This window comes from Ursus arctos, unplaced genomic scaffold, assembly GCF_023065955.2.
Source record: "Ursus arctos isolate Adak ecotype North America unplaced genomic scaffold, UrsArc2.0 scaffold_28, whole genome shotgun sequence".
NCBI lineage: Eukaryota > Metazoa > Chordata > Mammalia > Carnivora > Ursidae > Ursus > Ursus arctos.
In genome coordinates this window covers 18772574-18783533 of record NW_026622963.1, presented here as the reverse complement: position 1 = coordinate 18783533, position 10960 = coordinate 18772574, and the positions used below count along the sequence as shown (strand labels likewise).

General features: G+C 41.0%; 1 protein-coding gene across 1 annotated transcript in view; it reads left to right on the top strand.

Annotated features, from left to right (window-relative positions):
- The first annotated feature begins 6378 nt into the window (after window positions 1-6378).
- The window catches only part of FAN1 (FANCD2 and FANCI associated nuclease 1), a 31493-nt gene continuing 26911 nt past the window's right edge, over window positions 6379-10960 (top strand). The window contains exons 1-3 of the mRNA XM_026510316.4: window positions 6379-6468; window positions 7121-8533; window positions 10719-10859. Coding sequence (XP_026366101.1) covers window positions 7282-8533; window positions 10719-10859 — 1393 coding nt within the window. The 5' untranslated portion in view covers window positions 6379-6468; window positions 7121-7281. The remainder of the gene's footprint in view (window positions 6469-7120; window positions 8534-10718; window positions 10860-10960) is intronic.

Below are 10960 nucleotides of genomic sequence, written 5' to 3'. Positions count from 1 at the left end.
ATTTTTGAGGTATGTAGGCCAGTTATATAGACTGTCTCACAAAATTGGATTTGTTTTCTCAGGGTTAGATTGAGGTTATATACATTTTTGGCAGGAAAGCCAAAGCAGAGGTGTGTCTTTAGTACCTCAAATACAGAGGGTCAGGATAGTCCGTTTCTGTGAAGCTGGTGATAAAAGCATTGCGAGTTTGTTATAGTGATGACTCCCAGGTCTCCCCACTGTAAAGTTACTGCTTTTCCTTTTTACTGAGTAATCTGTTAGGGAGATACTTTGATACTGTGAATATCCCATTCCTCAACAAACTCACCAGTTGTGGCATCCGTTGATGATTTTCTATCTTAATTTCTTCTCTATTACTTGGCATTCTGTAAGGAAAGTTTTCCCTTCTCATTTATTTCAGTATTGACTGATTTTTGTATTATTCAATGCTTTTTAATCCTTTTATTATGAATTTTGATTTTCCAGTTGTTCTGGGCCAGTACAGAGGAAGGCCCTTCAAACTAATTTCTGGGTTCTGATATGTTCCCATTATTCTCTGAGCACTTCCTTATTTTCTGGTGCTAACGAATGTTCCAGGCTTATCTTGTCTTTTCCTGGAATTGGCCATTTTCCCACAGAACCCTGGTTCCTCCTGGAGAATGGTATTTTGAAACAGATGTGGGTGCTAAATGTGGTCATTGCTACTGTTGCCACTGGCCCCACTCACCAGAGCTGGAAAATGTGTGTGTTATATGTATTTCATATATGAGTTCATACCAAAACCTCCAATTCTAATCCAATACCCCCGAGGATTAAATTCTAGTATTCACTTTTTCCTTATTTGTAATGTCTTTTCCAACAGTTGAGAAATCTTGCTCCCATTATCTTTAGTATATTTATTCATTTACTCAAGCCTGAAATATACAAGTAGTTTTCAGAATTAGTAAACTTATACGACTAGGAAAAAGAAAATATGTGTTCTACAGTTGTTGAATATAGTGCTCTATATTTCAGTTAGTCTAAAGCTTTGATATTTTTGTTCAGTCATTACGTATCCACGCTGAATTTTTTTTGTTTAGTTCTGTCAATTAGAGAAGCATATAAAATCTCTAATTATGATTGTGGATTTCTCTCTTCCTATAATTGTGTCAGTTTTTCCTTCACGTATTTTGAAGACCTATTATCAGATATATATACCCATTTTTGATTTTTATGTCTTTCTCACAAATTGATCCTTTTGACTTTTATAAAATGGCCTCTTTTTCTCTGGTAGTACTCCCTATCTTGAAGTCTATTTTTGATATAATACTATGGCTCTTTTGATTTTTGTTTGAATAATATATTCTTTTCCATTCTCTTATTTTCCAATTGCCTGTGTCTCATATATATCACATAGTTAGGAATTGCTTTTTAAGTCTAACCTGACAATTTCTATCTTTTATTTATTTATTTTTAAAAATATTTATTTATTTATTTGAGAGAGAGAGAGAGAGAGCACTAGAAGGGAGGGGGGAGGGACAGAGGGACAAGCAGACTCCTGGCTGAGCAGGGAGCCTGAGGCAAGCCTGATCCCAGGACCCCAAGATCACTACCTGAGCTGAAGTCAGATGCTTAACCAACGACACCCAGGCGTCCCTGGTTCTCTCTTTTAATTGGAGCTTTTAATCCATGCACATTTAATGTAATTATTGGTTTGGTTACACTTGGTTTTATTATTTTGCTATTTATTTTCTCTTTGTCTCTTCTAATTATTCTCTCTTCCTCTTTTTCTGCTTTTAAAATCAAATATGTTAATATTCAAATTGAATATCTCTCTCAATGTATTAGCTCTACATTGCATTAGTTTTCAGTTGTTTAGGAATTACAATGTGCATCCTTAACTTAAAACAGTCTACTTAGAGTTAATATTTTACCACTTCATATAAGATGTAAGACCTTCATAGTGATATAGTTATATTTACAATCTCATCCTTTTTGCTATTGTTGTTATTTGTCATTCATCTAGGTGTGTTAAAATTCTATGATGCATTGTTACTGTTTTTGCTACTGGCCTCCAGTTTCTGCCTACTTTTGGTCATTCTCCAGTGTTTTCAAATAGACATTTTTTTTACACTTTATAATTGTTTATAATTTAAAATTGTAATGAAACATTTGTTTCTGTAATTTTTATATTGTTTATAATTTTTGCATTGTTTATACTTGTTATATCCAAGATTTTTCACCCAATAAAGTATAAGCTACGAAGCCACTACTAGACAGTTCTTAATTTATCTATAGTCATGTTTATCAATCTCTTATTTTGTGGTAGCACTTTTTCTCTTATTTAATGAATCCTAAAATACCTTCAAGGTAATAAAATTATCTCTTATGCAGCCATATCTCATGTACTTCACTTTATTGTGCTTTGCAGATACTGAGGATTTTTTTACAAATTGAAGGTTTATGGCAACCCTGTGTCGAGCAAGGCTACGGGCACAATTTTTCCAACAGCATTTGCTTATTTCATGTCTCTGGGTCACATGTGGTAATTTTTTCTATATTTCAAGCTTTTTCATTATTGTATTTGTTATGGTGATCTGTGATCAACGATTTGCTGAAAGCTCAGCAAGATGGCTTGCTGAAAGCTCGGATGATGGTTAGCATTTTTTAGCAATAAAGTATGTTTAAATTAAGGCATATATGTAGAGTTGGGGTTTATTTTAGACATAATGCCATTGCACACTTCATGGACTGCAGTGTAGTATAAACATAATTTTTATATGCACTGAGAAACCAAAAAATTCATTTGATTTGCTTTATTGTGATACTTACTTTATTGTGGTGGTCTGGAACCAAACCCATATCTCTGAGGAATGCCTGTATTCTAAAAGTTTTGAAGTCTGCTTTTCCACAGTTGTTACTTTAATCTAGTTAGCCTTAATCTTTGTATTTATTTGGTGTGAGGTAGGGATCCAATTTCACTTTCCCACATAGGTAACCTATTCTCAAAAGCCATTTATTGAACAGTCATTTCCCTCAGTACCCTACATTTACTGTGCTGGGGGCTGGATTTATTGCATTCCCATAAATAGTTTGGGATTTTCTTGTGCTATGCTATTTCATTACTTGGCCAACCCCTTCACTTGTGAACTGTATCCCATCCCCTCACCTACCTAAGAATATTATTTCAGCAAGTCTCTTTTCTCTCTCCTGCTTTAGATTTCACTCTATCTGGATGTTCCTATCAGCATATAAGCATTTTGTTATTTTTTCAATCTTAAATAAACAAAACTCTTAATCCCACCTCCCCTTTTAGCTCTGCTATACCTCTCTGCTTTCCTTCACTACAAAACTTCTTGAAGTCTACAATTCCTGTTGTTGGAGAGGAAAAACTTTTCCCCTGCCCTCTTAGATTTAGTGCCTGGGGGCCTGTGAATTAAACTGACAAAAGATGAACAGGAAAAATTATTCATATACTTATGGGAGCTTACAAAAGAAGTAGCTTGATAAATGATTAAAGTTAGTAGGAAAGAGGGGGTAAAAAAGGCCTCTGGGGAAGAGCACATGGATTTCTAGAAGAACAAATGGGAGATAAGAAAATTTGTGATAATGGTTGTTCATGCAGGTGTGAGTTGTTTTTCCATTTTTGTGGGCACAAGACTTCCCTGGAGAGAGAATTTATGGTAGATATTCTCTAGGTCTCCTTCCTGGTAATAAAAGCCCACCCCCACACAGCCTCCAAAGAGGGAATTTATGGCAGCCTTATTTCCTAGAAGTTTCTTTTAGTCAGATAAGGGAAGCTCCAAGAATGCTTCTTTCTGTATCTGTTGAATCCCAAATGCCTTCAGATTAATCTTCATACCAACTCGGATTTTGAATGGGTCCCTGTATTGTCTGCAATTCCTGTCTCCCCATCTTTCTTGAATCCTCTTCAATCATTCCACTGTTCCACAAGAGCTTTTATCAAAGTTACCGAATGCTCTCCACATTGCTAGATCTAATGGTTACTCTCAATACTCACCTTCCATTCTAGCTGCATCTGACACCCCTCAATCCTCAATATACATCATGGTTTTCTGGATGCCAGCTGTTTTCCTTCTTCCTCACCCGTAAGTTCTCAGACTCCTCTGCTAGCTAACTCTCATCTCCCTTCTTTTTATTGCACTGCTCAGTCTTCCTGATCTTTTAATTCTCTATTTGTAGTCATTCCTTGGTGTCATATATTGATACCATATAAAGCCTGATGATTCCCGAATTTTTATTTCCTGACCTGATTTAATTAATAAATTCAAGTGTCCTCATCCACAGCAATGTCTGATTGGCATTTCAAACTTACATGTTGCCATGATTTGAATATTTGTGTGTGCCCCACCCCTCCTCCCCCAAATTCATGCTGAAATTCTAACCCCCAATGTAATGGTATTAGGAGGTGGGGCCTTTGGGAGGTAATTAGGTCATGAGAGCAGAGCCCTCGGGCATGGGATTAGCTCTCTTATAAAACAGACCTTACAGGGCTCCATAGCCCCTTCCACCATGTGAGGATACGACGAGAAGACTGGGATCCAGAAGAAGCCCCTAACCATGCTGGCATCCTGATCTTGGACTTCTAGCCAAGAGAAATGTGAGAAGTAAATCTATTATTTATAAGCCATCCAGTCTGTGAGTGGCCTGAATGGACTAAGATATGTGTCTGAAACTGAACTCTTGATTTTTCCCCCTCCATCCTAGTTGATAGCAAAGTTTTTTCTTTCCCTCATACCTTACATCCTTTACCATGAACAAATTTTGTTGGTGATACCTACTCAGTGTATCCAGAATCTTGCTATTTCTTATCATTAGCGCTCTGACCAAGCCACTGTCATCTCTTCTTAGCTTTCTGTGTTCCCTGCTCCCCCTCTTGCTTTCACTCTCTCCATTCCTCTGCCCCCATCATCTATGCTTAACAAGCAGAGTGGTTCCTCCATATGACTCACAGTAAATGCTAAAATCCATATGACCAGCAAGGCCTTTTATTAAATGTCAGCAGACCATAACCAGAGGCCAAATGTGGTCAGTTGTTTGTAAATAAAGTTTTATTGGAACACAGTCACACTCATATAACATATTGTCTATGGCTGCTTTCACAATACAACAGCAGAGTTACCAGAGACCCTATGGCCACCAAAGCCTAAAACATTCATTACCTGGCCCTTTACAGAAAATGTTTGGTGTCCTACATGATCTGACGTCTGCTACCTTGCTCACTTCCCTTCTGGTCCAGTGACTTGTCTTAGCCTACCTGGTGTTCTTAGACTTGCTAGGCAAGCTTCTACCTCAGGGAACACTCCCTGTTGCTATTTCGTCTGCTTACAATTCCCTTCTCTCAAGTATTCACTGCCTTACCTCCTTCAAGTCTGCTCAAAGATTACCTTTTTCAGTGAAGCCTTTCCTTACAACTCTTTCATGTTGTAATCCTCCTCCCTGCCCTCCCCGATGTTCCTGGCTTTCTCTTCAAAGTACTTATCTTTTAATTATCTGCATAATTGATTTATTTTATTTTATTTTTTCTCCGTCTTCCCCCACCAGAATGCATTCTCCAGGAAGGCAGGGATTTTTCTCACATTCCTCATTCTGTTCACTGCCATATTTCGAGCATCAAGAACATTACCTGACAGGAGGCAGGTACGCGATACATATTTGTTGATGAATTCCCTATCCATGTCCCTTTTCTCTCTGGCTTGTTCGTTTATTCATGCATTCATTCGACACATGTTTACGGAGTAACTACACAGTGCTGGCCACCGTTGCAAGCCCTGGTGAAGGGCAGCACCGGCCCTGCGCTCAGAAAGCTTACGTTCTGGGGCATTCATGGGGATGCTGGAACCAGCTGGTGTCAGTGCTCAAGGGCTGAGTGATACACTTTCTGGTTCGTTAAATTTTCCCTTGTTAGGCAGCCATTATTATACAGTAAACTGTTTAACTTCACAATTAAACCCTATGAAAAACAGAAGTAATGAATACTCCACAGTCACTACTCCCTCACTACTTGACCACATTTTCTTGTCCCTTTGCTCTTGAGGTTATCCACATCTGCTGCAGCAAGGCGGGGAGCAGCACATCTTCCGCAAAGCCCTGCGCACCGCTGAGTCCCCCGCGCGGACTCGCGGGCGCGGGGTCAGTGGACCCGCGCGTGCATCTGCCCGCAGGAGGCCGCTTCGCCCGACAGAGTGCGCCCCCCACAGGCCACCTTAACACAGACTCGCGGCAGGGGTTCCCCACGAGTGCACGTACAGGGGTCGCCAGGTGTGGAGGAGGAGGTGCTCTGGGGCCGCCCAGGACGGCTCGGCCAGCTTCGGCCGCTCTGGATGGGGGAAAGCGTTTAATGTGGAAGGGAGGAGGATCGATCACTCGGGCCTCTACTCGCCGAGCCTGTAGCGAGCCGAGACGCGGGGATCGGCTGGGAATGCCTGGGCGCGCGGAGCCCGGTGGGAAGCGCTGGGCGGCCCGCTGGGGTCGCGGGCTGCCTCTCTGGTGGGGGCTGCGGGCTCGAGGGGGTAGCACGGGCGGCTAGGGGCGGCTAGGGGCGGCTAGGGGCGGCCGGGCGGGGAGGGCGAAGGAGGGAGGAAGGGCGGGCGAGTAGGCATGGTGGCGGAGCGCAGGTGCGAGTCCCAGGTGCGGGTCCCAGGTGCACGCACGCGGCCCCAGGGGGAAGGGCCGGCCGTGCTCCCCGGAGCCTCAGAGGTTCGGTGGCCTAAGCAGTACTGGGGGCCCCAAGCGTGTTGACAGATGCCCGCGACTTGGGGGTTTCCTCTGTGCAGGCCTGTGGGACTCAAGTGACTCCGGAGATCGTGCAGATAGGCATTCTCTCGCCCAGAAAAAGTTACTGATGCAATGGTTTTTCAAAAGGGGATCTGGAATAGTCAGATTTTTCCCTTTTTAAAAATAGGTAATTTTAGGTCGTAAGAAGTCTCAGAAATTATCCCTGCGGAGCCCAGCGCTGTCATTTTATGGCTAAGGGTCACACCGAGATTGCATGTGGACCTGGGACTACAGCCCTGGTATTCTGTCCCAAGTCCAGGATTTTCCTTATCTCAAGGGATACTGCCATTGCATGTTTTACTTTACCCTTTCTGTTGTTGAATTCATAACAGTGTTTTTAATCAACGTGTGTTTTATTTTGTAGGAAGAAGAAATTGACTAAATGAAAAACATGAAGTCAAATAGAATTAGAATCCCACTTGTTACTATTTCAAGTCAGGGAAGTAAAAGTATACCGGCGCTGTCTTTCCCCAGTGATATCCTGGGTTTTATTACTAGAAACACCCCGTTTTTCTAATACTCATTATGTCAGAAGGGAAATCTCCTGCAAAGAAAAGAGCTCGTAGAAGTTTATCAATTAGTAAAACTAAAAAAAATGAGTGTAACTCTATTATTTCATTTTTTAACAATGTACCACCTGCTAAACTTGCCTGCCCCATTTGTAGTAAAATGGTGCCAAGATATGACTTAAACCGGCATCTTGATGAAAAGTGTGCTAACGATAACATCACTCCAGTTGATCTGAGGCATGTTGGCTTCACAGATTCAAGTGGGTCCACAGTAAATTTAACCAATACTGTCTTAGAAAATGTAACGCCAGGAAAGTTGTCACCATCAAAGGCAAGTTTAACCCCTGACCCAAGTGATTCAGCAAAAATGGGCATTAAACAGCAGACCAGCCCCTACTTTAAAAATAATAAAGACTTGGTGTGCAAAAATCAAGATAAGCTGAGACATCATAATGTGAAAGTCATTACTTTGGGAAGCCTGTCATCTAAATTGTCCAGAAGATACACAGAGGCTAGAAGATCAATATGTAAGAAGAATGAGGAATTTGCCAGTAAGAGTCCACAGAGTCCCTCATCCACAGTGGTTAGGAGCCCAGTTGATAACTGTTCAGAGATTGAGGACAAAGATCAAATTTTGGAGAATAGTTCTCAAAAGGAAAACGTGTTTACCTGTGACTCTCTTAAGGAACAGAGAACTGAACATACTGTAGAAGACACTAAACTACTGGAAGCTGAAAGCCAGAAGGCTACCCAGGAATGTGGGAGATCACCCCTTACCCCTGCCTTCTCAGATAACGCTTTTGTGTTATTTTCACCAGATTTAACTCGTGGGAATCCATTGAGGTCTACTTCAGAGGACAGTCTTGAGTGGGAGACTATCACAGGAATAGATGGTAAAGATGTTGAAAAATGTGAGGCAGGTAGTCGTGAAGAAGTAAAAATAACTGTTGCTTCAGAAGCTAAAACACAGTTGTCAGATTGGGAGGCAAAATCTCATAGTTCTACACCTGATGATTCTAAAGGTAACATCCAGGACCTTCTTCTGGAAGGTGACAGTGACTTAAAGAATGAAATCACTTGCAGAATTCCTTCGGAGCAGGGGTCAAGCTGTGATGTTCCTGATAAAACAGTTACAGTACCACCAAGTCATCCTTACTACCTTCGGAGTTTCCTGGTGGTGCTGAAAGCTGTATTTGAGAATGAAGAGGATAGGATGCTCTTCGATGAACATGAGAAGGAAATTGTAACTAAATTTTATCAGTTATCAGGTATCTTAACCTTGTGTGCTTCCAAGTTTTTGTTTTCCATTTGCTGTCATGATTGGGCCAGGAATCTAATGACCACAAGGAGTCAGTGTGGTTCTGTGAGTCCTCTGGGAATACTTAGGGGAATCAGCCAGCTACAAGGTTTGAGAAGAATATGCATGAAAAAGACAGGATTTTGTGTCTGGTGATGTCTGCTTCTGCAGTATTACCGCCTTACAAGCTGGACTTTGGTTATAATGGAAGCAGCTGCTTTTCCTTTTTGTGTGTATTTGATGGTTGTAAAACAGCCTTTTCCAGGTTAAAAAAAAAATACAGTGATTGAGAAAAGCGTACTTTGCGTTCTGAGCCTGTAATCAAGCTTAACTTAGGTTGTTCTATTGTGTTCACATACCATTTTCTCAAAAATGAAAGTGAAGTAAAATACAGGAAAGAACAAACCAAGGTATATTAAGGCATATTTTTTTCCTCTGATAATATTTTAGATTTCTAGGCTCTGCCTTTTAATGTCAGGGTGTGGAGGAATTGGAAACTTTCAGGCTAAATTGGCACCTTTAAAGATGCTGGTCTATGCCTCAGTTCCTTGGCAGCCAGTGGTGGCTCTAAGCCGGTGCATCAGATTTGGAGCAAAAGCCACCCTTGTTCCACTGCTCATCCAAGGGGCCATGACGCTTTTATGGAACTGAGTCCCCCCCCCCCTGAGGTAGGAAAAGCTTACTTGGGGGCTACACTGATCTCTCACAATTTGTAGTCAGGTCTGACCCTTCAGTTGAGTTTTAAAAAATATCTTAAACATTACCGGTAATGTTCAAGAGAAGGGTTTTTGTTTTAAATAAACACAGTGGAATTATAGTCTTTGTATTACTTTTTAATGTGTGAGTGAGACTTCTCTGGGCACAGTTGCATTAATTATCGACACAGCCTCCATCTCTACTTGTGCTGTCCCAGAACATGGACATAATTGGTACCATATTGATTCTTCTGTCCACAGAAGTCACAGATCTTTGGTTGGGTGCTGGTTGCATTCACGTCTGCATTCAGTGAGTCCATGGCTCTGTGCTTCTGTATAATTGAGAACGATGAATAGTTTCCCTAGTGCAAGTTCTGTGGATTCTTGTGTATGGCTCCCCACAGAGAGTCATTTGCAATGTCTGTGTGAAAATAAATGCTAATTGAGTTTGCCTCTTTAAAGAAGAAAGGGGGAAAAAGTTGAAGATTTAAGAAGTAAAATTATATCGTTTTAGAATTGACAGAAATTTAAGGATAATCCAGATAACAGGAAAACCGTGACCAGGTTAATTAAGTAACTTTGCCAAGATCACTGAGTTAGGGATGGCTGCCTTACCAAAGCTACACATATCTTGATAATCTTTTCAGATTATTTTCGGTTAACTGTAGAATCATGTATATTAAACTGAGAGCAGAGAACAAAATAACTGGAATTCTGGGTGGGGCTTCTCTGAGGGAGTGAAAATGTTGATGGCTGGAAAATGGGAATCCTGGTTCTTCGAAGTTCTGAAATCGCCAATAACCATTACCAATATTGGAACTTTTCAGTGATTGGTCCACCAATCATCAAATACCTCATCTTTTTAAATCTTTTCACCAACTTCGGGAAGATGATGTTATTGCCCCAACCCCCCCTTTTCTTAACAAGAGAAAATGGCGTCTCGGTGAGGTTCATAGACTTGTATAATTCAGAAGTGGCAGAGCTGGCCCAGGGCTTCCCACCCTGGATGCTCTTCCTGTCATGTGGTAACAAGCACACAGGGCAGGGAGATGTCTCCATGGGGACTTCTTTTTGAAATAAATTATATTTTCCAAAGGAAGAGAAAGATTTTCTTGTAAGATCAGTTGAGTAAGCATTAAGTGTATTTCCTGATTTTTTTAAAGATGTATTTTATTCATTATATAGAGCAGAAGCATGCACGTTGAGTGGGGGAGTGGCAGAGGGAGAGACTGTCAGGCAGACTCCCCATGGAGCCGGATGTGGGGCTTGATCTCATGACCCACAAAATCATGACCTGAGCCAAAACCAAGAGTCAAATGCTTAACCGACTGAGCCACCCAGGTGCCTCAGCATAAGTGTATTTCTAATAGAATATATTTCACTTTTAAGCTAAGTTTTAAAATGTGAATATTGGTTGTTTTGAGAAGAGATAATATTTTTCACTATTTTTCTTTATTGCAGTTAGTGCTCAGAAGTTATATGTAAGACTTTTTCAACGTAAATTCAGCTGGCTTAAGGTGAATAAATTGGAATACGAAGAGATTGCCCCTGACTTAACACCTGTAATTGGAGAATTGCAGCAAGCAGGCTTTCTGCAGACAGGTATGATTAGTCAAAGGAAATGTAAAATGAAAATACGACAGGAAGAACTAAGTTCCTGCAGAACTATGGTGATATCAGTATGGCGTCATCCTCTGGTGCCT